Here is a 27991-nt window from a genome sequence, read left to right on the forward strand (position 1 = left end):
GAAACTACTTCAGATTTAGTATCTATTAGCATCAAACCGAAATAAGGGAAGGAAGCTAAAACACAACTTCCCAAGCAATCGATAACAATAAAGTGTCAGTACCTTAAAGTATGATTTTAAATGATACTTAGGACTAACATTTATGTTCCTTTTCAAACTATTATGACAAAGTTCCTAGTGCTCAATGTTTAAAAATTAGTCAAAGCAGGTCTTCCTTTATAAAAACAGGATTTCCAGATGACTTGACCTCTGATGCAGACACACTCCACCTTCACACATGCAGTTCTCATTTGAGCAGAAGGGATGCACAACCACCAGCACCAAGTACACTGAGGCATGCATGAAGGCTCACTCCAGGCATGCTTAAGACCCAGAAAGGAGCAGCTCAGCCACTTACAGCAGTGCCAAGTCCATGCTTGAAAGTGCTCTATATATTCAATTGTAGACAAAAATATTTCACAATTAAAGTAACTAACCACAAAGCATCAAAAGAGTATATACTTGGGTTTATTAAATACAAATTTTAAGCACTTATATAAAACTATCCATCCTAATAAATGGAATATATTTAGTATGATGAGCCAAAGAGGGAAAAATATTTTATTTCCGAAAAAGGGACTCTCCCCTCTCCCCATTTTTAATGGCCTTGAAAATAAACTTTGAGGGTACAATGTTCTGAGTTCATTACAGTGGCAAAAGTACAGAAATTTAAATTTAAATATTTTAATACAAATATGTTTTATCTACATTGATTCATTAAATTTCCCTTTTTTAAAACAAAGAATATTCAATGTTAACTCTACCTACAGTTTAACTCAGTGATGATCAAAGGAGGTATCATTCTTGAAAGCATTTTTAGTTGTTCATACTGATGAGGGATTGGAGGAATGTGGCACAGAGGGCGCTTAACTGAGGACCAAAGGAGCTAAATGTCTTGCAGTGCACAGGGCAGGTCCTGTGCAACAAAGATTTACACTCCTAAGATGCTCCTGACACCTTAGGGAGGAAAACTCAATGTGTCATTCCATAGCTTTATCAACAGTTATTTTTTCCCTGCAGGAAGGATAAAAGAAAATATGGGCACTTGGTTTTAATTCAAAGCATGCCAGGAAATTGAGGAGAGGAAGGTATTTTTAATACATGAAATACACAGTCTTAAAATAGAATTTTATTATCAACAGGGCAAATATACTAGATTATTACTGATTAAAGTCCTTGCAAGGAAGGAAAACAAAGATGACCAATTTACATGTTAAGTACGATAACCCTCAATGGATCACAGTGGAACTATAAAAAGCACTAGCCGAGGAGCTGGTGTTGTAGCACAGCAGAACAGACTGCAGCATGTGATGCCAGCATCCCCTATCGGAGCGCCAGTCCAAGTCTTGACTTCTCTGCTTCCATCCAGCTACCTGCTAATGCTCCTGGAAAGGCGGCAGACTTTGGTCCAAGTACTTTGGTCCCCTGCCACTCACATGGGAGACAGGATAGGGTTGCCACTTCTAGGCTTTTGACTGACCCAAATCTGGCTGTTTTAGCCATCTGGGGAGTGAACCAGCAGATGGAAGATCCTTCTCTTTCCCTCTCTCTTTTTCTCTCTCCTGCCCTTCCTCCTCCCCTTCTTTTTTCTCTGCTTCTTCTCCCTACCCTCCTCTTTTCTCTCTATGGCTACACCTTCCAAATAAATAAATAAATAAATCTTCTTTCAAAAAAAGTAGAAGATAACACCTGAGAATCTTCAAAATACAATTTAAAGATCCATGGTCCAGGGCCAGCACTGTGGTATGGTGGGCAAAGCCTCTGCCTGTGGTGCTGGCATCCCATATGGGCACAAGTTCATATCCTGGCTGCTCCTCTTCTGATCCAGCTCCCTGCTATGGCCTGGGAAAGCAGTGGAAGATGGACCAAGTGTTTGGGGACCTGCATGGGAGACCCAGAAGAAGCTCGGGGCTTCGGATCAGCCCAGCTCTGGCCATTGCAGCCATTTGGGGAGTGAACCAGCAGATGGAAGACCTTTCTGTCTGTAACTCTACCTCTTGAATAAATAAAATTAAAAAAAAAAAAAAATCCATGGTTCAAATCTCAAAGTTTAGTTATCTTTCTACTTGGTACCTATATCACAAAAAACTTCTAATGAGTTTAATTTTTTTGTCTAATATACTTTTCTATCTTATAAATACCTCTTCTGAAGTATGTTAATATTTCCTTTTGTTTAAGGACTAAAAAGTACAATCAAATATGGTCTCAGCATTTTTTAAACATGCCATATACTTGGCTACAACACAAATACTATCACTTTGCAATCAAGTGATCAGGTAACAAGTTTCAATGTCTCAAGTGCTGCAAGGAGGGCTAAGAGTATTCAAATCAATATGTGAAGGAGCTTTGAGATGAAAACGGAAAATTATATTTTCAGTGGCACTGTTCTCATTTATCTAAATAAAGTGTTATAGATTTAATCTTCCCAGATAATCTTATTAAATTTACCTCAAAAAGGGCCCTCACATCAATGCTGAATATGAAAAGTACAACTACATATCAATTAAAAGATACAATCACCTCGGAGAAATCTTTCTACACCATAATCTAAGTCTAGAACCTTTGTGAAAACCAATAGCATCTTTTTAACAAGGGGAGGGGAAAAAAGGCAATACACACACAAAAGAAAAAAATTCAGTAATTTAGCAATACCTTTTGGACTTACATTGGTGATGATTCGATGCAGTGAATTTACCAGCACATAGTGAAATGTAGAAGGTGAATTCTGAGCCAGGCAGATCTTTAGAAAATAGAAAAATCAGATTATCTTTGTAAGGAAAGTATTCAGTAGCATCAATGAAGACAAAAAGGAACACCAAAAACCAAGTTTTTAAAAAATAAGTTTTTAAGGTCTTGAGGTGAACATGAACATTTAACATTGAGAAATACCGGCAAGAGTATTTTTATCTATTCATCTTTCTAGTCTCTTCACATTTAGAAAGGATAACAGGAACAGTAAACATAGTTGAATAAAAATCAATGCACTCACCTTAAAGTGTTGGTTGTTGTGAGGGCTTATACGAAAGCAAGAAACAAGGCAGTCAATCATCAGATCCACATCCGCAGGCTGACTGCCTCTGGAGAACGGTTTACTTGGATTAAAAAGCAAGTTCTAAAAAAAAATTCCAACAGACAAGAAAGGCCTTTGAGTGGTCATGCAGTACATTTTTACTGGCATGTAATAACATCAGCACACTACCCACAAAGTTGCCAGAAAAAGCAGGAAACACTAATTGTATAGCTCACCAATCTGGTAAGATTCTTACTACACCACACATGACTCCTTTCAGGCCCTAACTTCCACAGTATGTTAAACCCACTTCCATCTATCAGTGCTAATTTAAGGCAACTGGTAACTGAGTTCCTTTCATATTCTCAGTCTATTTAGGCTGATGAACAACAACAATCTAAGTTCCTATGAACTTAGAATCAAAAAAGACTCAGAACTTTGGTGTAGCCCTCTTTGACAGAATTCTTAAAAGTGTGTTCTCAATTTTCTTAAACTTTATAGTAGAGAAAAAATAAGACTACCACCTTAAGATCAACCACCATGGACTGGACCAGTAGGAAAATGACAGAGTTATCTTCCCAGTTGATATAAGTACTTGCTTTACACAGTTTGACACAGGCAATGGCAGCACTTTCTGTTAGCTGCCTGCTTCCTCCGTGGCCAGCAAGTGCTTTTCGTAAACTGTCCAGAAACAATTTCTAGAGAATGCAAAATAAAGAACATGTCAAACTTCTTCTACTTCAAATTTATCTAAGTAGCAAAGAGCTTCTAAAACTCATGAAGAATGAATAATTTATGAGTATTTTTATGGTTTAATTTACTACTTTAAGTAGCTGTCATCATTTACATGTTTCTAAAACACAAAAATCCATCTGTTCTCTGCTTTCTTTATAGAATTATTGCAGGGATATAAGAAATAATCCTTCATAAGCAAATGAACTCAGCACTGTATTCAGTTGATCATAGTTTCTTTGTTATATACTTTTTATTTATTTTTACTTATTTGAAAGGCAGAGAGACAGACAGGAGAGACCTATCCACTGGTTCACTCCACAAATTGCTGGCACAGGCACCCAAACACTTGGCTGCCTTCCAGCGTGCACATTAACAGGAAGCTGGAATTGGAATTAGAGCCAGGACTGGAAGCCAAGCACTCTGATATGGGGTGTGGGCATCCCAAGGAGCATCTCATCAGCTGGACCAAATGTCCACCCCATTGATAAATTTTTAAACACCCAAATTTTATACTGCCTTAGCTATGTTCCATGTCAAATTCTTCTTCTCCTTTCTTACCACCCCACATTATTTATAGTTGATCTTTAGCCTTCGAAATAAGAATATATCCAAGGCTGCTCTGTTGTTCTAAAAAAACAAAACAAAACAAAACAAAAAACAACAATAAAAACTACCCATTCTTGTGATCGCAGTCCCTCTTTACAGCTCACTGGCAAATTTCTTCCCTTGGCTTTTCTCCTAAATTAAAATCTCACATCTCCACCCACATGTATTCCCAACTGTAACACGTCAGAAAGTAACCTAACTCAATACCAGCAGAATATACTGTCTTTTCAAGTGTACATGGAGCATTCTCCAAAAAAGACTATCAGTTGGGTCACAAAACAGGTTTTAATACACTTAAAGAAACTGAAATCATGTATCTTTTTTTATTATAATGAAATGAAGCTAGAAACCAAGAGCAGATGTAAAACCAGAAAATTTACAAATACATGAAAATTGTATAATACAATCTTTAATAATCAAAGGATCAAAGAAGTTACAAAGGAAATTAGAAAAGATCCTGAAATAAATGTAAATTAAAACACAGCATATCAAAACTTATGGGTGGCAGTAAAAGCAGTGCTAAGAGGGAAATTTATAGCAGTAACACTAAGTTTTTAAAGATTGACTTATTGACAGAAAGGGAAGGAAGAATAGAGAGGGAAGGAGAAGGAGAGACACAGAGACAGAGGTCTTCCATCCACTGGTTCACTCCCCAAATGGCCACAACAGCTGAGGCTGGGCAGGCCAAAGACATGAGACTGAAACACCATCTGGGTTTCCCATATGAGTGGCAGAGGTGCAAGCACTTGGGCCTTCTTCCTCTGCTTTCCCAGGCATATTAGCAGGGCGCTGGGTCTGAAGTAGAGCAGCCAGAACTTGAACTGGCACTATCATGGGATGCTGGTGTCGTAGGCATTGACTTAACCTCTGTGCCACAACCCCAGGCCCTAGCCATGAACACTTACATTAAAAAATAAGAAAGTTCTCAAAATAATAACCTAACTGTACATGTTAAGGAACTAGAAAAAAGAAAAGAAAATTAAACCCAATACTAGCAGAAGGAAGGAAATATAAATACCAGAGTGAAGATAAATTAAACGGAGAATAGAAAACCAAAATCAGAAAAACCAAAAGCTGACTGTTTCAAAGGGTCAACATGACTCATGAAGAAACAGAAAAATCAAATACGACTAGTAAGCAGATCAGTAGTGGAAAACCTTTCAACATAAAGCCCTAGAGGGGCCGGCGCTGTGACATAGCAGGTTAAAGCCCTGGCTTGAAGCGCCAGCATCCTACATGGGTGCTGGTTCTAGTCCCGGCTGCTCCACTTCCGATCCAGCTCTCTGCTATGGCCTGGGAAAGCAGTGGAGGATGGCCCAAGTCCCTGGGACCCTGCACCCACATGGGAGACCCGGAGGCAACTCCTGGCTCCTGGCTTCAGATCGGCGCAGCTCTGGCCATTGAGGCCATCTGGAAAATGAACCAGCAGATGGAAGACCTCTCTGTCTCTTCTTTTCTCTTTAACTCTCTTTCAAATAAATAAAATAAATCTTTTAAAAAATAAATAAATAAAACCCTAGAAGGAAACCCTAGCACAAATGACCAATTTTTAAAAAAATATTTATTTATGTATTTGAAAGGCAGAGTTAAAGAGGCAGAGGCAGAGAGAGAGAGAGAGACAGAGAGGTCTTCCATCCAATGGTTCACTGCCCCCCTTCCCAGATAGCTTCAACGGCCAAGGCTGAGCCAATCCGAAGCTAGGAGCCAGGAGCTTCTTCCAAGTCTCCCAAGTGGGTGAAGGGGCCCAAGGACTTGGGCCATCCTCCATTGCTTTTCCAAGCTATAGCAGAGAGCTGGATTGGAAGTGGAACAGCCAGGACTCGAACCAGTGCCCACATGGGATGCCAGCACTGCAGGTGGTGGCTTTACCTGCTATGCCACAGTGACGGCCCCAAATAACCAATTTTTGACAAGGCTGCTGTGACCATTCCATAGAAAAAGGACAGTCCTTTAACAAATGGTGATAAAAAGGACCAGTGTTGTGGTGTAACAGGTTAAGCCACTGCCTGTGATGCTGGCATCCCATGTCAGAGCTCCCATTGAATTCTCAGCTGCTCTGTTTCTGATCTAGCTCTCTGCTAATGTGCCTGGGAAAGCAGTGGAAGATGGCTCAAATACTTGCCCCACCCCCCTCCACCTACCTGGGAGACCCAGACAGATTTCCTATCGCCTGACTTCACCCTGGCCCAACCCTGGGGCATTGTAGCCATTTAGGAGTGAACCAAGGGATGGAAAATCTCTTCCCTCTCTCTCCCTAACACTCAGTCTTTCAAATATAAAACAAACCTCTAAAACAAACAAATGGTGCTGGGAATATTGGACATACACATGCAAAAGCATGAAGTTGGACTCTCCCTTTACATCATATATAAAATTATCCCAAAAGGAATCAAAGATCTAAATGTAACAGTTAAAACTATAGAACTTCTAAAAGAAAACATAGGAGAAAAAAATCTACAACATTGGATTTGGTGATGATTTCTTGGCTACAAACAAAAAAAATACAGACAACAAAAGAAAAAAAAACAGATAAGCTGAACTTCATCAAAATTAAAAAGTCTTATATATATCAAAGGACACTATCAAGAAGGAGAAACAGCAATCTACAGAACAGGAGAAAATATTTACAAATCATGATATGGGATTTGCAAAAAGATGAGAAGGGATTAATATTCATAATATATAAAGAACTCCCACAACTCTAGAGAACACCAATTCAAAAGTGAAAAAAGGACTTTCATAGAGATTTCTCCAAGGAAGATACATAATAGACAATAAGGTTATAAAAAAAAATGCTCAACACCATTAAACAACAGGGAGATGCAAATCAAAACCACAATAAGCTGCTACAACATATCCATTCGGATGTCCATTATCCAAAAAAAAAAAAAAAAAAATCAATGTTTGGAGTGGACATGGACAAACAGGAACCCTTGTGGACTGATGGTAGAAATTCAAAATGGTAGAGCAACTTGGAAAACAATATGGTGGTTTCTAAAAAAAAAAAAAACTTCTGAAAGTTTGCTTTTAGGATGAACTTTTTTCCAAATTTATTGAGGCACTATTGACCAAAAAAATGATATATATTTAAGGTATACAACATTATGTTTTGTTATACAAGGTGAAATGATTACCACAATGAAGTAAATTAACATACCCATCGCCTTACATAGTTACCTTCAGGGAGGGCATGAAAACACTCAAAAATTAGAAAGACTAAAAACAGCTGGATGCATATGCAGCAAAATGGGTATTCTAATTTTATTTTGGTAAAAACAGGGCCTGCTATCACTACTGGGGAATGTAAATCTAAGAATAACTATTAAAAAGTTTAAATATGGGGCCAGCACTGTGATGTAGTAGGTTAAGCCTCTGCCTGCAGTGCTGGCATCCCATATGGGCACTGGTTCATGTCCCAGATGCTCTTCTTTCAATCCAGCTCTCTGCTATGGCCTGGGAAAACAGCAGAAGATGGGCTAAGTGCTTGGGCCTCTGCACCCATGTGGGAGACCTGAAAGAAGTTCCTGGCTTCAGATCAGCCCAGCTCCAGCCTTTATGACCATTTGAGGAGTGAACTAGTGGATGGAAGACCTCTCTCTCTCTCTGTCTCTCTTTATCTCTACAACTCTATCTTTCTAATTAATTAATAAAACACATTAATATTTATTATGTAAGTATATACATTTATAAATATCATTTTATATTATTTATATACAAATATGTATTATATATAAATGCCCTTGACAGAGAAATCCCACTTTGGGTTTTTTTTATTCTAAGAACTAACAATTATTTAACAAGAGGGGTAGGCTGTTGCAAGTATTTGGGGAGTGAACAAGTGGATCAAAGATTCTTTTTGTTGCTCTGCCTTTCAAATAAATAAAAAATTTAAAAATCACTAAATAGTTAACAAGACATACATATAAAATTTTTTACTGAAAAATTAACTATATGCTAAAAAAGTAAAAAATTGGAATATTTTTCCATTCTTTATGAAATGACTGGGTAAATGAGGCTCATTAGTGTAACAGAATATTGTCAAATATTAAAAGCAATGAGTTAGACCCACTATTAGGAGGAACAGCCAGAATACATCATCTTTGGTAAATAAAGCAAGATGCAGAATAATATGCATAATATGATCTCATTTTAAAACCTAATCACGGCCGGCGCCGTGGCTCACTAGGCTAATCCTCCACCTTGGGGCGCCAGCACACCAGGTTCTAGTCCCGGTCGGGGCGCCGGATTCTGTCCCGGTTGCCTCTCTTCCAGGCCAGCTCTCTGCTGTGGCCAGGGAGTGCAGTGGAGGATAGCCCAAGTCCTTGGGCCCTGCACCCCATGGGAGACCAGGAGAAGTACCTGGCTCCTGCCATCGGATCAGCACGGTGCACTGGCCGCGGCGCGCTGGCCGCGGCGGCCATTGGAGGATGAACCAACGGCAAAGGAAGACCTTTCTCTCTGTCTCTCTCTCTCACTGTCCACCCTGCCTGTCAAAAAATAAATAAATAAAAATAAAAAAATAAAAAATAAAAAAAACTAATCACTACCACCCTAAGTATGTACATTTGATTGTCTGCATGAACAAGTGCACATAAATGAAAAGATACACATGATGAGTTTTCAAAAAGTTTAGGTAAAATATGTCTTCCAAAAAAACTACACATAGATCTCAAAAAAAAGAAATCTGCACCAAAACAATCTTTTAATTCACTTTTCCACAAGCTCTTTAAATTCTTCTCATATATAAGCCAGCAATATGAGTTAAATCTGAGTGAAATGTAACTAGAAAAGGCTAAGAATACACAAAAAAATAAATACTTTTTTAATCCAGAAAAATTTAAAGATCTGAATTTTTTTTAACCAGAAAAATACTAGAGAAAAATATGAAAATATACTTCAAAAATCTTGGACAGTGCTAGATACAAGGTCACACATATTATATGATTCCACTTATGTGAAATACCTACTACAGAATAACCAAATCCCTAAAGACAAAAAGTAGATTAGTGATTGCCAGGGGCTTAAGAGAGAAGAGACAGGGAAATGACCACTAATGAGTACTAGGTTTCTTTGGAGAAGATGCAAAGTTCTGAAATTCAGCAGTGGTGATGACTGTACAACTCTGAATACACACACACAAAACCCACACTGAATTGCATACTTAAAAAGGGTGAATGTTACAGCGTGTGAATTATATCTCAATAAACAAGCAAATAAAATCAAGAGGGAAGAGAGATCTAACCAAGTATCAATTTCGATCTAGATGGTGTATGTGGTAGCCACTTTCCTTATAAAACTGTGAAAGTTTTCCTGTGAAAACTGCTCTAAAATACCTAGATCAAATTATTGGAGAGTTATGGTTGCACCCACCAAATAATACACTACCAGAATAAGGTGAAGTCTAGCAGGGCAACCCTTGTAGTGCCTACCTGCATTAGAGAAACTGTATTTAAACACTGACAGGCAGTTCCAAGAAGGTGGAGTAGGCAGGGAACTTACTACTCTAGTCCAGGAGAAGATAGTTTTTAAAAAGTGGAGAAAGTGTAGTCTCAGAGAAGAGTTAGGAAGAAAAAAGCAGAGGAAACTCTATCGAAACTAGAGGGTCATGGTGGACCTACATGGAGGGTATAGACGCCCACAGCTCGGGACTCCAGCAGCTAAGAAACTGCATACCAGTGTTGAAAAGTGAGGTGAGACCAGCCCACAGCAGCCCCAATCACTGGAGATAAAGCTGCAGGAAGAGCCAAGAGGGAACCTGGCTTGGAGCCCCATGGAGGATAGTGTACCTGCCAAACTAGATGGGAAAAAAAAAAAAAAAGATGGACAGGTTTCTCTCTACCAGATCATTTTACAGAGCAGGTGCCATTTTGAACACACATAACAGCTGCACCAGCTCGTGTCCGCTCCCAGCAACCAGCCAAGTAGACTTCTGACTCTTGTGGGGAGAATTAACGTGGGACTAGGAGCTTGTGACTGTGTGAGGCTTCTGTACCAGAACTGTGAAAAAAACTTAGGTTGTTGGGGAGGATTCATGGTGTGACTGGGACTTTGGGCAGTCACAGTGGGAGGCTCCAATGCTCAGGGTTTCCTGCTTAGCTGATGAGAGACATTGCTGGGAATGTGGACTTACACTGAGGACTGTACAGATCCTCTGTGTGGTCCTTGGGACACAGCAGACAAATATTATACCCACTGGGGTTAATATTCAGGCACTGGTCTCCTTTGAAGAGAAGAGCTCAGCTGAGTAGAATAAATTTCCCTTCTGATTCAAAAAAAGAGAGAGAGGGGTCGGCGCTGTGGTGTAGTGGGTAAAGCTGCTGCCTGCAGTGCCAGCAGCCTATATGGGTACTGGCTAGAGACCTGGCTGCTCCACTTCTGATCCAGCTCTCTGCTATGGCCTGGGAAAGCAGTAGAAGATGGCCCAAGTCCTTGGGCCCCTGTACCCATGTAAGAGACCCGGAAGAAGGCCTTGGCACCCGGCTTTGGAGAGGCATAGCCCCAGCCGATGTGGCCATCTGGGGAGTGAACCAGCGGATGGAAGACCTCTCTCTCTCTGCCTCTCCTTCTCTCTCTGTGTTAACTCTGACTTTCAAGTAAATAAATAAATCTTTAACAAAAAAGAGAGAGAGAGAGAAATGTACCATGCCAAACCTGGGTGTGTCACCTTAGGCACGCCCTTAACCCTAGAAAACAGAACAGAGCTGCCTGGCTACACCCACTACAAGCCTCTGTATATTCAATGAAAGCAGACATTCCACTTACCTACAGAGTCATAGTACAAAGATAAAAGCCACCACAGGGGGTGTAAAAAAAAAAAAAGAGGAAGAGTAAGAAGAAATCAAGTATCTCCACAAATGCCAAAAAACAAAAACACCAATTCAAAAAAAAAAGAACAAGGAAGACAACATGATGTAGAATACTATACAGCAGTATAAAAAAAAATGAAATCTGGTCATTTGTAACAAAATAGAGGAATATGGAAAACACCACGCTGAGTGAAATAAGCCAGCCCCAAAGAAACAAATATCATATGTTCTCCCTGATCTGTGACAACTAACTGAACACCTAAAAGGAAACCTGTAGAAGTGAAAGAGACACTATGAGAAACAATGACTTGATCAGCCCTTGTCCCAACTGTCGAGGAACAGGTTACTATTTTATTCCTTGTAGTATTTTTTTGTTCTACTTAATACCATTGGTTGAACTCTTAACACAAAATTATTCTTGGGTGTTTAAATTTAACTGAAAAGTGATCCCTGTTAAATAGAAGAGTGGGAATAAGAAAGGGAGATGTACAGTTTGGCACATGCTCACTCGAACTTACCCCTAATGGTAGAGCTAGAAACGTGCCAGGGGATTCCAATTCAATCCCATCAAGGTGGCATGTACCAATGCCAACTCACTAGTCAAAGTGATCAGTTTCAGTTCATAATTGATCATAATTATAGGATTAAGTGTCAAAGGGATCACATAAACAAGACTAGTGTGTGCTAATAATAACTGATAGAATTAAATTAAAAAGGAGAGAATGATCCAACATGGGAAGCAGGATACACAGCAGACTCATAGAATGGCAGATGCCCTAAACAGCAATTGGGCCTCAAAATCAACCTTTAAGGCATTCGGATCTGGCTAAAAAGCCCATGAGAGTTTCTCAGGCATGGAAAGCCAAGACACTGTGGCAAAAAAGCAAAAACAAAACAAAACAAAACCCCTAAATGCAAGATCTCTGTGAATGAGATCCCAGTGGAAAGAAGGGGCCATCAAAGAAGGTACTTTTTTTTTTTTTTTTTTTTTTTGACAGGCAGAGTGGACAGTGAGAGAGAGAGATAGAGAGAAAGGTCTTCCTTTGCCATTGGTTCACCCTCCAATGGCCGCCGCGGCCAGCGCGCTGCGGCCGGCGCACCACGCTGATCCGATGGCAGGAGCCAGGTGCTTCTCCTGGTCTCCCATGGGGTGCAGAGCCCAAGTATTTGGGCCATCCTCCACTGCACTCCCTGGCCACAGCAGAGAGCTGGCCTGGAAGAGGGACAACCGGGACAGAATCCGGCGCCCTGACTGGGACTAGAACCCGGTGTGCCGGTGCCACAAGGCAGAGGATTAGCCTAGTGAGCTGCGGCGCCGGCCAGAAGGTACCTTTCTCTGAAGGGAGGAGAGAACTTCCACTTTGATTATGGCCTCGTCTAAAATAAGGTCGGAGTTTGTGAACTCAAGAGGCTTCCATAGCCTTGGCAGCTCATGACAAGAGCCTCAGGTGATTACTGACATCATAAATAAGAGTGTCAATTGTTAAATCAACAACAGGAGTCACTGTACATTTACTCCCCATGTAGGATCTCTGTCCTTAATGTGTTGTACTATGTGAATTAATGGTAAAACACTACTCAAACAGTATTTTATACTTTGTGTATTTGTGTGGGTGCAAACTGTTGAAATCTTTACTTAGCATATACTAAGTTGATCTTCTTTATATAAAGATAATTGAAAATGAATCTTGATGAAGAATGGGATGGGAGAAGGAGTGGGATATGGGGTGCTTGTGGGTGAGAGGGAGGTTATAAGGGAAAAAGTGCTATAATACAAAAGTTGTACTTTCGAAATTTATATTTATTAAATAAAAGTTTAAAAAAACACAACACTTCAATACTAGATTGTGAAGATGATGAGATGGAAGAAAATGCAAAAAATGGAATTCAAAAAAGTGATCAGAAGATTACACAGAAGTAATCAGAAGCAAATGCACGAACTACTGAAAACCATATAGGACATGAAAAAAAATTTCTACCATGAAATTGAGATCTTAAAGAGAAATCAAAATGAAATGAAGAATTCAATAGAACAAATAAGAAATGCAGTGGACAGTCTTAACAACAGAATTGGTAAAGCAGAAGAAAGAATATTGGACTTTGGAGACAAAGCACAGGAAATTATACAGTCAAACCAAAGACAAGAAGAAATTAAAAAACTAAAATATACTGTTGGGAATCTACAGGATACTATAAAACAACCCAACAAATGGGTTTTAGGAGTTCCTAAAGGCATGGAAACAGAGGATTAGAAGGCCTTTTTAGTGAAATAATAACAGAAAACTTCCCTAATTTGGAGAAAGAAAGGGACATCCAGGAACAAGAAGCACATAGTACTCCTAGAGACATGACCAGAAAAGATCTTCGCCACAACACATAGTAATCAAACGGACCACAGTGAAACATAAAGAGAAGATACTAAAATGTGCATGAAATAAACTCCAGATTACTTTTAGAGGATCTCCAATTAGACTCACAGCAGACTTCTCATCAGAAACCATACAGGCTAGGAGAGAATGGCAAGATATATCCAAGTCTTAAGAGAAAAAATGGGCCGGCGCCGCAGCTCACTAGGCTAATCCTCTGCCTTGCGGCGCCGGCACACCAGGTTCTAGTCCCGGTCGGGGCGCCGGATTCTGTCCCGGTTGCCCCTCTTCCAGGCCAGCTCTCTGCTGTGGCCAGGGAGTGCAGTGGAGGATGGCCCAAGTCCTTGGGCCCTGCACCCCATGGGAGACCAGGAGAAGCACCTGGCTCCTGCCATTGGATCAGCGTGGTGCGCCGGCCGCAGCGCGCCGGCCGCGGCGGCCATTGGAGGGTGAACCAACGGCAAAGGAAGACCTTTCTCTCTATCGCTCTCTCTCACTGTCCACTCTGCCTGTCAAAAAAAAAAAAAAAAAAAAAGAAAGAAAGAAAGAAAAAGAGAGAGAGAAAGAGAGAGATAAAATGTCAACCCAGATTATTATACCCTGCAAAGCTCTCATTTATGAATGAAGGTGAAATAAAGACTTTCCATAACAAACAGCAAAGAATTTGTCACCACCTGTCCAGCCCTACAAGAGTTGCTTAAGGATGTGTTGCACACAGAAACATGTTCATCACTACGAAAGAAGGTAAAGGTAAAAAATCTCAGTAAAAGTTCAAAGGAAATTCAAAGTAAAAAACAGAAATATTTTTGGAAAAATGGCAGGGTAAAGTCATTACTTATCAATAATCACCTTGAATGTAAATGGCTTCAACTCTCCAGTTAAAAGATAGGCTGAATGGATTAAAAAACAAAACCCATCTATTTGCTGCTTACAAGAAACACATCTCACCAACAAAGATGCATGCAAACTGAAAGTGAAAGGATAGAAAAAGATATTCCATGCTAACAGAAACCAAAAAAAGGTGGTGCAGCCATCCTAATATCAGATAAAATAAACTTTATCACAGAAAGTGTTAAAAGAGACAAAAAAAAAGGCACTGTGTAATGATTAATGGGATCAATTTAACAGGAAGATTTTGTAACTATTATAAACATATATGCACCTAATTACAGGGCACCTGGCTATTTAAAAGAAATCTTAAGAGATTTAAAAGGAGACATAGACTTAAATATAGTTGTAATAGGAGACTTCAATACTCCACTTTCAGCAATGGACAGATCAACCAGACAGAAAATCAGCAAGGAAACAGCAGATTTAATCAACACTGTAGACCAAATGGCCCTAACAGGTATCTACAGAACTTTTCATCCTACAGTTGCAGAATACACATTCTTCCCAGCAGTGCATGGAACTTTCTCTAGGATTGACCACATACTAGGCCATAATGCAAGTCTCAGCAAATTAAAAAAAAATTGAAATTTATTGGTAGAAAGGAACTGTAAATGTTTTTATATGCTTGGGTTTGAGTTTGCTGGTCAATCAAGCTTTAAGAGATGTTTCCAAATTCATGTTTCCTTAAAATTTATAGAAGGCATTGGACCTTCCAGTAAATGTTTTCATAAGTTGTTATTTAATAGTTGAAATTGCTTGGTAAATTTTCATTTGATACTGTTATTGTCAGTAAGCAATCTGGGAAGCCTGTCTTATTCCCTCATTTCTTTATTCTCTTCAAGATGGGAAACTGACTCTATACTGAAGAACTCTCCAGGATGTAGCTTGATTTTAGGATGTTATAAAAGAGATGGCTAACATTTTCTGCAATAGCATAGCCAAACTGAGAGCTTCCATTACCATTTTATGGCTAGATTTACTTTGCCAAGGGCACAGAAAATAGGCAAAACCTCTCTTTCAGACTAAACAAAAGGAGAAAAGTTTTAAAGTGAGGACATAGTTTTCCTCATGGCATTGTCTACCTCACAGAAAAACCACTATCAGAACATGCCTGTGACTATAGACTTCTAGTTTAGGCCACAAAGATTAGAGATGGGACTTGAGTACCCCCCACCCCTTGACTTGCATCCTCTGGTCTGCTTTAACAAAAACCAGGAGGAGATGAAAGCTATGTATCAGAAACAATGTAAAGATAGGTGGCAGGCCAATTAATGGCTGCTCTGCACAGTGATCTACTATCAAGGAGACCCAACAGGCCAGTCCACTGCATTGGTTTATATGGAAAGCCAGGGCTTCAGCAAAAGTCAGCTTATGAAGAGCCCTGGCAGCTCTTCCAGCCAAGAGTTGGGTCACTGGAAACAGAACTGCTCTGGAGTTGAAGGACTTCAAGTCAGAGACACAGACCTTGCTGGCTCTAAGCTGAAAAGCCCTTCACTCGGCCCAGCTTCCAAAGTAACCACCACTGCTAAGGGGATGGCCAAATAGGGTCAGCAACATTGCCAGCAGAACTGTAAATTTCCTGTTAGAGACACCACCTGCCTTCACCTGGCCGGCTCTCCTCCCAGGCCGGCTAGGTAATGGAAGTCAACAGGGTGCCTTCTCAAGAAGGTAACACCTCCCTTAGGATGTACTCCATGTGAAGAGATAGACAGATCTGGGCCTCATAACTGGCAAGGCCTTAAAGCCTACCAGATTATTACCAGGCCCCTTCTGTCAGTTTCTATTGACCTCTTAATTGGAAAACTTATTACTGGCTTAGACAGCACCTTTCTTCGGTCCTCCAGTGACTCTGTCCTTTGTTCTACACCCTGTCTATCACACTTAGGGCCTCATTCCTTGTAATCACAGCCTCTATTCTAACATCAATGGCTCTACTCCCAAAATCATACCATGCATTTTCTCGGATTATGGTGGAGCTTGTAACTGTAAAGTGGTATAATTCTGTATACATTCCTACAGATTCACTCCTAAGGGTATAGTTTAAAAACTTGTCATGGGACACCAAATCCCATTAAACTTGGTGGTCAAAATGCCATCTTAAAGTTAAAGTGAATTTATAGATAGGATTAAGTGTTAAAGAGATCATATAAATAGGATCAAGTATCTGGTAATTATAATAGATAGAATTACAAAGGAGAGAATGTCCAACATGAGAAGCAGTCCACACAGCAGATTCACAGAATGACAATCACTTGAAGTAACACTCTGACCTCAGAATCAGCCCTAAAGGCTTCCTGGTCTGGCTGAAAAGGCCATGAGAGCATTTCAGGCATGGAAAGCCAAGACACTGTGGCAAAAAATGTTCTACATGAAGGATCTTTGTAAGACCCCAGTGGAAAGAAGCAGCCATCAAAGAAGGGAGGAGAGAACTTCCACTTTGCTATGATCTCATCCAAATACTGACAGTTTGTGGACTCAAAAGGTTTCCATAGCCTAGGCAGCTCATGTCAAGAGCCTCCAGTGATTACTGATGTCATACAGGAGAGTGTTAGTTGTTAAATTAACAACAGAAGTCTCAGTGCACTAACACCCCATGCAGGACCTCTGTCCTCAATGAGTTTTATTGAGAGTTAACTGTAAAACCAGTTCTCAAACTGTGTGTGTGTATGTATGCACACACATGTGCAAACTGTTGAAATCTTAGTATAGAGTAGGTCTTCTGTATACAAAGTTAATTGAAAATGAATCTTAATGGAGAATGGGACTGGGAAGGGGAGATGGAAGAGGAGGGTTGGGAGTGTGGGTAGGAAGACTGGTATGGTAGGAAGAATAACTATATTCCTAAAGTTGTATTTATGAAATTTGTATTCCTTAAAAAATAAATTAAAAAAAAAAATTAGAAATTAAAGCAAAAAAAAAACCCACTATCAGAAACATTATTTAGTCTTTTCTGGTAGAAGAATGAAACTAAGTGATTGTTTTACATCTTTGATCATTGATTGGCTGGTATTATCTATCCCTCTTCCAAACAAAATGTATAAGTATGTCTCTGCTAAGGCCAGCAAACCAAGAAACCTAAAATGATTATAATTAAAACTGTCCTTTAAATGGTTTGTTTAAAGAATGATAAGACCAAAATACACATTTGAGTGAAACAAACTACTTCACATCTGGACATAATAGAAATATTTTGCCCTCCTCACCTTATTCATGTTGTTTTCATCAACCACATCCTTGGATATATCCTGGATTATTTCTGGACACAAGATAAGAAGAATGATTTGTAATGGCCAAACTGCGGCTTTACGTTTGGTGCTTTCAGCAAAGCCATCCACCAAGTCAAACAGCTTTTCTGCGCACTCTACGTGAAAAATATAAACATTAAATGACATTATTAGATGAGAAGAAAATCCAGGGTTTAAAAGCCAGCACTATCCCAAGGTCACATTTATAAAATATAAACTTGCAAGTTCACTTAAACTACACACATTTACTCAGGAAAGCAGATAACCATCCTGTGTAAGAAGAGCTATGTTGATCCACCCTGGCAAAGTCCACAATGTAGAAATGTAGAAAGGCTGGCCTTGTGTTTAGTCTTAATGTGCAGGCCCTTATATAAAGTGCAAGGTACCCAAGCAACAGACTGGACAGCTCCTCAAAGAGCATTACCAAAGTTCTCCAGGAGTCTTTAATCTTTGTCATGCAACTGTGTCCTAAGAATTCTTTTATCATAGGTAAGAGTAGTATTCTTTACACACATATCCCTAAATATAAAATAAAACCTCAGAATACAAAAAGTGCTTCTCTACAACTAACAGCCATCAAATATCTAATCACAATTCTTAAAAGATTAGAGCTTCACTTCAAATTATCTATTTGCTCAAAGGTAGGGAAACGGTTGGAGGTAATTTAGAATAATAGAAAAACAGTAGTTCCTATTGACAAAAAGTTTATGGAAAACACAAATTATTAAAAAAAACTATACATGGATTTCAAATTTGAAAATAGAAGTAAAAGCACTTTTCAACAAAAATAACTTAGAAAGTGCTAAGTTTTTATCTCATAATTAAGAATCTCAAAGATTAAAAAAAAATATTATGCTTACCAGCCATATCAGTCTGTGGAATCTGGTACAGCTTTGTAAATTCATCTGGATAATTTTCTACCCAATTCCAAAATGCCTGCAAATAACCAAACATATATTTTTATATGAAGGCAGTAATCTTTTTCTTACTGTAAGTAAATAAAATGTCACAAACTTTTGGTTTTCATCATAAGCACACTGCAATGCATTTTTCCAAAAATTAAACTGAAACTCACTCAAGTCATTACTTTTTGATTCAAAATATTAAAGACAGTGAAATTTATAACCAAAAATGAAATTTTAACATGAAACAGGTGTAGCTTACCTTTTCCAAGCTATTTATAACAGCTAACTGTGCAACTTTCTTTAAAGCTTTAAATTTAAATGCTGTTTCTGAGGGGAAAAAAGACTTATTTTAGTTAATTCCACATTGATGAACACAAATATGAGTATAGTTCAGAGCTATTAGCAAAAATAACTTTCCTTTTATATACTACTTTTGTTCAAGTATTTTAAGCAGTGTAAGGGTAAAGACAATTAATATAAAACCCCAATTCAGTAGTTATGTCCAAAGACAAAACTCAAGAAAAAAGCCAACACCTTGAACTTCAAAGGTTTTGTGTTTGTTCCCTTTGTTTTGTTTTCAATAATTTCCTTTTTCAAAAGGGATAAAATACATGATCATGCAGAAAATTCAAAAAATACATAGGAGCCTAAAGGAAATTTAAAACATTATCCATGCTTCTACTGTTCAGAGCAATCACAACTGAGTTTGCCAAATTTTTCCCATCCTTACTACTGTGCATGCATGAGTGTACTTTTAAAAGTTCATAGAAAATGTGTATTATGAGAAAACTAAACATGCATTTTCAAGTTTTTCTGTACAAAAACAAGTTTTAGTTTCACTTTTTCATGAACTTTTCTGAAGCTCCCTCACATCTTCTTTTTACATGGAATTCTCAACTTTTTCTCCATCATTAAAAACTCTTCCAACTTAGGTTTTGATGGTTCTATATACAGAATTAGCTATTATCTGAACAACTGCAACATGCCAGATATTTTCAGGTTGATACATTAATATTTTCAAAATCTTAATGCTTTCAGAATATTACAGATGAGTCAACTGCATCTGAGATCTACTGAATGAATTAGTCTTCAAAGCTGTAGTCTTTTCAGTAAGTTGTGCTGTCTCAGTATAGTCACATCACTGTGTTAAGTCACTGGTTGTCAAATGCTTTCCTGGTCTACCACTATGTTATTTCACTATTATAAATGTTAGCTTACTATCATAACATTTATGTATTTCATTATTGAAATAACATTAATAAACAATTTTATATCCAAATATTTTTTGCACATTACTGATTATTTTGTTAAGGTAAGTAAGCATGCAGAAAAAGTGTCAAGTCAAACACATCAGTATTGGGGCTGGCACTGTGGCATACTGGGTAATGCCACCACCTGCAGTGCCAGCATCCCATATGAGTGCTGGTTTGAGTGCTGGCTGCTCCACTTCCAATCCAGCTCCCTGATAATGTCCCTGCGAAAGCAGAGGAAGATGGTCCAAGTGCTTGGGCCTCTGCACCCACGTGGAAGACCTGGAAGAAGTTCCTGGCTTGATCAGCCCAGCTTCAGCCACTGCAGTCATTTTGGAAGAGAACCAGTGGATTAGATCTCTCTCTCTCTCTCTCTCTGTGTCTGTAACAAGGAAGGAAGGAAGGGAGGGAAGGGGGAGGGGGAGGGGGAGGGGAGGGGAGGGGAGGGGAGGGGGGGAAGAAAAGAAGGAAGGGAGGGAGGGAGAGGGAGGGAGGGGGAGAGAGAGAAAGAAAGGAAGGGAGGGAGGGAAGGAGGGAGGGAGGGAAAGAGAAAGAGAAAGAGACAGAGAGAAAGAGGAAGGGAGGGAGGGGGAGGGGAAGAAAAGAAGGAAGGAAGGGAGAGGGAGGGAGGGAGGGAGAGACAGAGAGAGAAAGGAAGGAAGGAAGGAAGGAAGGGAGGGAGGGAGGGAGGGAGGGGGAGAGAGAGAGAGAGAGAGAGAGAAAACCTTTCTCTAAGAGATGAGTCCTTGAGTAACAAAAGCAATTATCTGAAGAAACTTCTAAATAGGAATTTCTTTTTCTGGATTTATAAATAGCACCTTGTTTTTCACATCAGTTTAAAAATATATCCTTTGAATTTTCTTTTGCTCACATTCTTCTTTCATTTCCACATAATAGCATTATACTTCAGTGTCTTTTTGTTTTGTTTAATCAATTGTACCTTTTTGAAATGTGTTTAACACAATCATCTATTCTCAATTCCAATGTATGTACCTTTTATTCAATTCTACAAGCTTCTAATTGGACATCCTACTCGTATCTCAAAATCAGAAGATCTAAAACTGAATTAGTCATTTTCCTCACCATGCCTTTCTGTACCATCAACCCTTCCTTCCCGCTGCTGCTTTAACCAGCATGCTCTGCACTATTTGGTGGTACCTCTCTAACCTCTTATTTAAGTTGCTTACCAAATGCTAGGTAGTCTACTTCCTAAATAGCTATCAAATTGGCTACTACCCTCATTACTGTCCTCTTACATTATTACAGAACTAAGTCCCAGAAGTCCATTAACCTTCTACCAAACCATTCTACAAAGTTCAAGCAAAGTAATGTGTCTAAAATAAAATATTGCTCAAGATATTCCCCACATTAAAGCTTTTTCATCACTTCCCACAGCCACTAATATAAAAACCTCATAAACCATAAGCACAACAGTGAGGCAGTTGAGTACTTTGGTTTTAGACATGGACAGATATGAACTGAATCTTGACAAGGACAATTACTAGCTCTAAGACCTAGGAAATGTCACTTAAGCCTGAGTTTCCTCATCTATACAATGAATAACAATACTAGCACTGCTTCACAGGGTTATTTTACAAATTGATGAGGAAGGTATAAAAATTACACAGCAATATACAAAAAATACAATAAATGTTGCTATGTTTTTATTAATGTGATCTCACCTATGTTCGCACCTTTATATTATGCTCTTTTCCAGTTAACATCTCGAACCCCAAATATATACTTCCTCTAACTTTATCCTTACCCTATGTAGTTATCATATTGTTTGGCAAATAATTTGCTAATAAAATACATGCCCATAACCTATGCTATGAGCTCCTTAGGGTCAGTTACTATACTTTATTAATCTTTGTAATCCCAGCATATAACATGTTTTCTTATACACAGTTTCCCTACAGATCCTGTTTAACGGAATTTAAAACATTACTATTTTTATTACTCATTATAGGAAGTTTCCATTCCTTTTACCATTGTAGCCTAGAGCTATTTTTGCTGATTTTTCACTTTATTATTTATTTTTTGAGAGGCAGAGAGACAAACACACACACATACACACAGAGAGACAGAGAGAGAAATAGAGAGAGAGACAGAGACAGAGAGAGAGACAGAGAGAGAGGTCAGTCTTCCATTCACTGGTTCACTCACCAAATAGCCACAATGTCCAGAGCTGGGCTGACCTGAAGCCAGGAGCCTGGAGCCTCTTCTAGGTCTCCCATGCAGGTGCAGGGGCCCAAGGACTTGGGCCATCTTCTACTGCTCTCCCAGGCCACAGCAGAGAGCTGGATCAGAAATGGAGCAACAAGGACTCAAACCAGTGCCCATACGGGATGCTGGCACTGAAGGTAGCAGCTTTACCTGCTATACCACAGCATTTATCAGCATGTGCTCTAAATTTACGTTCATGAGGAAGCTGCACTCAGTGGGGAAGTTACCTCAATGTAAAAGGAAGTCACTGGGTAGGCCCTGGCCTAGAAGTTCAGATGCTGGTTGTGACTCGCACACTGTATCAAGAGTGCATGGTTTGAGTCCTAGCTCCACTCTCAATTCCTGCTAATGAACACCCTGGGAGGCAACAGTTGATGGCTCAAATATTTAGGTTCCTGACCCTCACATGTGAGACCTGAAGTGAATTTCTAGCTCCTGGCTTTGACCTGTTTTGGCCTTACTCATTGCAGGTATTTGGAAAATAAATTAGTGGATTGGGAGATCTATCTTTTTCTGACTCTCAAATTTAAAAATAAGGTGGGGGTAGGAAAAAAAGAGAAGGAAGAGGAAGAAGAAAAGTCATTCATTTATCTGAAGAAGAAAAGAAAGTCATTCAATTATCAGAAGATGACAATGATGGTATTTATTTATTGGAAGAAGAAAGTTCAGTCATTTAGCCACACATTTGGTTGGGCAAGGAAAATCATCTCAGTTGATCACTACATATTGAACATTTGTACAAAAACTATTGTCTTAAACAAACACCTACTCTTAGGAAAACTGGAATAGATTTATTGCTAGAATGTCTCTGAATAATGAGAAACCATAAAATCCCATTTAAAATTTTTAATTTATTTCACAAAAGACATCTCAAAATTTTACCATTCAGTTCCTTAATTGCTCGGAGTTTAATGATAGATATTTAAATCTTGCTGACTTCAACAATGAAGAGCAGTTTACTATAATCTAGAACAAATAATAGCTAAAATGATCCATGTTTTCTTTTATCAATGTTACTAAAAATATATTTAACTGTTGCTTGGTTTTACAATGGTAAAGATCTAAAACAAAAAATTCTGAACAAGGGTAATATAAAGGGAACAGTTTTACATTATTTATCTGTATAAATACAACCTTTCTATATCTGTGGTGAAATAGTTAATAGCAAATTTAAAGAGAACTTAACAAGGCAATCAAAAATTACACTGCAGAATTACTGAAGTTTTCAAAGTTAACATAATTCAATCTCCATCTTTTACATTACTGACAATTCCTTCATCAAAACACAAAGTAAAATGAAATGTGAACTACACATGACAAGGTTTCATGTTCACATTAGCTGAGGTCCATAAACCTAAAGCCTTCTTCCCAAAGTTTTAAAATCACATATTAGGTGTTAAAATATCCCCATGGAGGACTCCTACTGACGTGTTCTATGAGGAAGCAAAACTGTCACTAAATTGCTAAAACACTTTATAATGCTGCAATAGCCAGTCAGTAAGAGCTGAAAATAGAAATGTCAGAAACCAGATCCCTGGGTCAATTCCACTTCTTGCTCTAAGATCAATCTCCTGGTTCATTCTGCACTAAAATGTTGACATCCTGCTAAAGACCATCTTCTTTAAGGACTACAATAACTAAACAGATAACCTTTATAAGTATAGCTCTGCTCAAGAGATCAAATTCCAGGAAAATTAAATAATAGCATCCTTGCATTTCCTTTATTAAAAGCAAAAATTGTGGTTGAAAAACTTTCCAGGGCCGGCACCGTGGCTCACTTGGCTAATCCTCCGCCTTTGGCACCAGCATCCCACGTGGGCGCAGGGTTCTAGTCTTGGTTGCTCCTCTTCCAGTCCAGCTTTCTACTGTAGCTCCGGAGTGCAGTGGAGGATGGCCCAGGTGCTTGGGCCCCTGCACCCACATGGGAGACCAGGAGGAAGAGCCTGGCTCCTGGCTTTGGACTGACCACAGCGCCGGCCATAGCAGCCATTTGGAGAGTGAACCAACAGAAGGAAGACCTTTCTCTCTGTCTCTATCTCTCTCACTGTCCAACTCTGTCAAAAAAAAAAAAAAAAAAACCTTTCCATTGCCAAGATTTACAATACTTTTCTTCTCTACAATATCATCTTCAAAGTTTCAAAAATTAGGGAATCATATGTATTACTGACCATTTTACAATGATCTTTATATGTATTACTGACCATTGTACAATGATCTTTATATTATAACAACCAATTTGGAGCCAGTTGTGTGGCACACCAGGTTAAGCCTGCCACTTGTAATGCTAGCATATCATATCAGAGCACCAGTTCAAGTCCCAGCTCTTCTCCTCTTGATCCAGCTTCCTGATAATGTGTCTGGAAAAAAAAAAAAAACAGAGAAAATGGCCCAAGTACTTGGGTCCCTGCCACTTAAATGGGAGACCAGAATGGAGTACCTGGCTCCTGGTTTCAGCCTGGCCCAGCTCAGGTCATTGGGTCATTGTAGCCATTTGGAGAGTGAACCAGCAAATGGAAGATCTCTCCCTGCCCCCCATTCTCCCACTCCCTGTCACTTTGCCTTTCAAATAAAGATTTCTTTAAACAGGTCTTCAAAGAGGGAGGTGCCTTTCTCTGAAGGGAGGAGAGAACCTCCACTTTGACTATGACCATGTCTAAACAAGATAAGAGTCGGAGAACTCAGGGGGCTTCCATAGCCTTGGAAACTCATAACTGGTGCATAGGGAGATTACTGATGCCATAAACAGGAGTGTCAATTTGTGAAGTCAACGGCAGGAGTCACTGTGCACTTACTCCTCATGTAGGATCTCTGTCCTTAACGTGCTGTACACTGAGGCTTAATGCTATAACGAGTACTCAAACAGTAAATTTCACTTTGTGTTTCTATGGGGGTTCAAACGATTGAAATCTTTACTTAATGTACACTAAACTGATCTTCTGAAAAAAAAAAAAATTATCAATTCCCAACTTGACTCTCACTGGGATTAAACATGACAATAGGTCTGATCTGATTTCATCATCATTTAAAAAAAATCATCTATTATTTTTCACTTTATGTTTCTGTGTGGGAGCAAACTGTTGAAATACTTACTTAAGGTATGCTAGGCTGATCTTCTGTATATTAAGATAATCGAAAATGAATCTTGACGTGAATGGAGGGGGAGAGGGAGTGGGAAGGGGGGGGTTGTGGGTGGGAGGGACGGTACGGGGGGGGAAGCCATTGTAACACATGAGTCGTACTTTGGAAATTTATATTCATTAAATAAAAGATAAAAAAAAAAAAAGAAAAAAAAAAAGATTTCTTTAAAAAAAAAATCAATTCAATGTACTAGTTCAACACAATTACTACATCCATAATTCTAGCTTTTGACCCAGAGTGATTAATTTCAAATACATCAATTATTGAAACCTACCCTTCAGAAGTCGTTTTAATTTTGCACAATCCACATTGATATATTGTAACAATTCTATATCATGAACATCAACATTGTCTTCTGAACAAACAGTCAATTCTTGTAACCTGAAAAGAACCAAAAATAATTATCAGGTTAAGTCTTAGAACATTCTAATATTCTGATTTCAAGAGCTGTTTTCCCTCTAAAGATGAGTTCATGAAGATATATATATATATATATATATACATACATAACAAAAATGGAATAAATATTTCTTATATAACTCTACAGGAATACAATTTAAGGGAGATGATAAAATAAGCAGTGATAATCCAGTAAACTTAGGATTCCTATCTTTAAGAATGAGATACCTAAACAATATTCCCTATTTGGCTCTCTGGGAAAATTAGTTCGTTTCAGGATAGAGGCAGGAGATGTATAGGAGGAACCTTGGTCACTTTGAGCCTGAAAACAAGTTAACTATCAAAACTATCAGAGTTGTCAAAGATCATCCAGATAAGCATTTAAAAGGCCATACAACTGTTTAAAATGGAGTAATTTGAGCAAAAAAAGACTTAGGTCCACAACAACTGAAAACATATGCCAGGAATAATTAATACTGAAGAACAAATTCACAGGTAAACTCCTGCAGTTCTTAGGATATCAACTCATTCGGAAAATGAATAACTGGGGTGGGTGCTGTGGTACAACTAGTGAGTTAAGCTGCCACTTGTAATGCCTGCATCCCTATCAGAACGCCAGTTCAAGTCCTAGCTCCTCCACTTTCATCCAACTGCCTGCTAATGCAGCAGGTATTGACTCAAGTTCTCGGATCCTTGCCACCCACATGGGAGACCCAGATGGAGTCCCGGCTGCTCCTCTTCTGATCCAGCTCTCTACTATGGCCTGAGATAGCAGTGGAAGGTGGCCTAAGTCTGTGGACCCCTGCACCCATGTGGGAAACCTGGAAGAAGCTCCTGGCTTCGGATTGGCACAGCTTCAGCCATTGCAGCCATCTGGGGAGTGAACCATGGGATGGATGACCTCTCTCTGTGTCTCTACTTCTCTCTGTAACTCTTTCAAATAAATAAAATAATTTTTTAAAAATAAATAACCAACTCAGAAAGTAGCCATAGTGTATTCCTTATATAGACTGTATTGCAATATAACTGAATAAATAATAAAGCAGAAATGTTTTATAAAAATAGCAATTTAAAATTTAAGAATGAATTCTAGAATAAAAAATTTATCATTTTGCAGCCCCCAGCAAAATAATGGATCCAGGCACCGATCATCAGTGTAGGCATACATACAAATAAAAATTTTATGGGAAACTTCACAAGAAAAGGATAATATTTACAAGACCCAAACCAAACGATCTATCACAGCATCAAACTGGGATGACAGCACTGTTTTCTGATGAGACATAAGAATCTCACAGAGCATGTGAATGTATGCTTGTCCACCCGCAGGAATCCAGTCACAAACCCAGCCATCTACAGAATGTGGAAACTTTTACAAGGCAAATACAACCCAGTTCAACAAATAGCATGGAAAAAAATTGGGAAGGGACAGATAATAAATGATAGAGGGGCTGGTGCTGTGGCATAGCAAGCAGGTAAAGCCGTCTCCTGAAGTGCCGGCATCCCATATGGGCGCCAGTTTGAGTCCCAGTTGCTCCACTCTGAACCAGCTCTCTGCTATGTGGCCTGGGAAAGCAGTAGAAGATGGCCCAAGTCTTTGGGCCCCTGCATGCATGTGGGAGACCTGGAAGAAGCTCCTGGCTTCAGATCAGCCCAGCATAGCCATTGCAACCATTTGGGGAGTGAATCAGTGGATGGAAGATCTCTCTCTCTGCCTCTGCCTCTCTGTAACTCTGCCTTCCAAATAAATAAATAAATCTTTAAAAAAAAAAAAAAAGAAATGATACAGATTAAGAGAGACTTACTAGAAACACCGATCAATTACAAACTATGAATAATTTTGCATCCTGATTTGAACAAATCAAATGAAGAGCCATTTTTTAAATGATAGGGAAAAATTAAATACAAACTTAGTAATAGATGATATTAAGGAATTTATTTTTTGCCAGGTGTGACCATGGTATTACAGTTACATTTTTAAAATCTATTATTAGAGCTATATACTGAAATACATGGAGGTAAAATATGCTAACTGGGGTGTGCATTAAAGTACTGAAGAAGGAGGGGAGAGATAAATCAAGAATCAAAGCATGCAAAAAGCTGAAACAGTTAAGATACATAGGGATTTGAAATACTATTCTCTCTGCTATGCAAATTTTTTTAAGTTTTCTACAATGAATTTTTTTTTAAGATTTATTTATTTGAAAGACAGAGTTACAGAGAGAGGCAGAGACAGAGAGAGAGGTCTTCACACCTCAGATGATCGCAACAACTGGAGCTGTGCTGATCGGAAGCCAGGAGCCAAGAGCTTCCCCTGGGGTCTCCCACGTGGGTGCAGGGCCCCAAGATCCTGGGCCATCTTCTACTACCTTCCC

General features: G+C 39.0%; 1 protein-coding gene across 8 annotated transcripts in view; it reads right to left on the reverse strand.

The window, feature by feature from the left end:
• The window catches only part of NF1 (neurofibromin 1), a 303335-nt gene that overhangs the window by 192202 nt on the left and 83142 nt on the right, over positions 1–27991 (reverse strand). For 4 of the 8 annotated variants that reach the window (XM_070061092.2, XM_089317451.1, XM_051825441.3 and 1 more), the window contains exons 5-12: positions 25492–25598; positions 18863–18930; positions 18559–18634; positions 17657–17814; positions 3574–3747; positions 3029–3151; positions 2705–2779; positions 398–427 (exon numbers count right to left, since the gene is read on the reverse strand). In XM_070061092.2, coding sequence (XP_069917193.1) covers positions 398–427; positions 2705–2779; positions 3029–3151; positions 3574–3747; positions 17657–17814; positions 18559–18634; positions 18863–18930; positions 25492–25598 — 811 coding nt within the window. The remainder of the gene's footprint in view (positions 1–397; positions 428–2704; positions 2780–3028; positions 3152–3573; positions 3748–17656; positions 17815–18558; positions 18635–18862; positions 18931–25491; positions 25599–27991) is intronic. The other 4 variants (XM_070061093.2, XM_002718937.6, XM_051825442.3 and 1 more) reach the window with 1 other exon arrangement.

This window comes from Oryctolagus cuniculus, chromosome 17 (assembly GCF_051225735.1).
Source record: "Oryctolagus cuniculus isolate XC-2025 breed Fujian yellow rabbit chromosome 17, ASM5122573v1, whole genome shotgun sequence".
NCBI lineage: Eukaryota > Metazoa > Chordata > Mammalia > Lagomorpha > Leporidae > Oryctolagus > Oryctolagus cuniculus.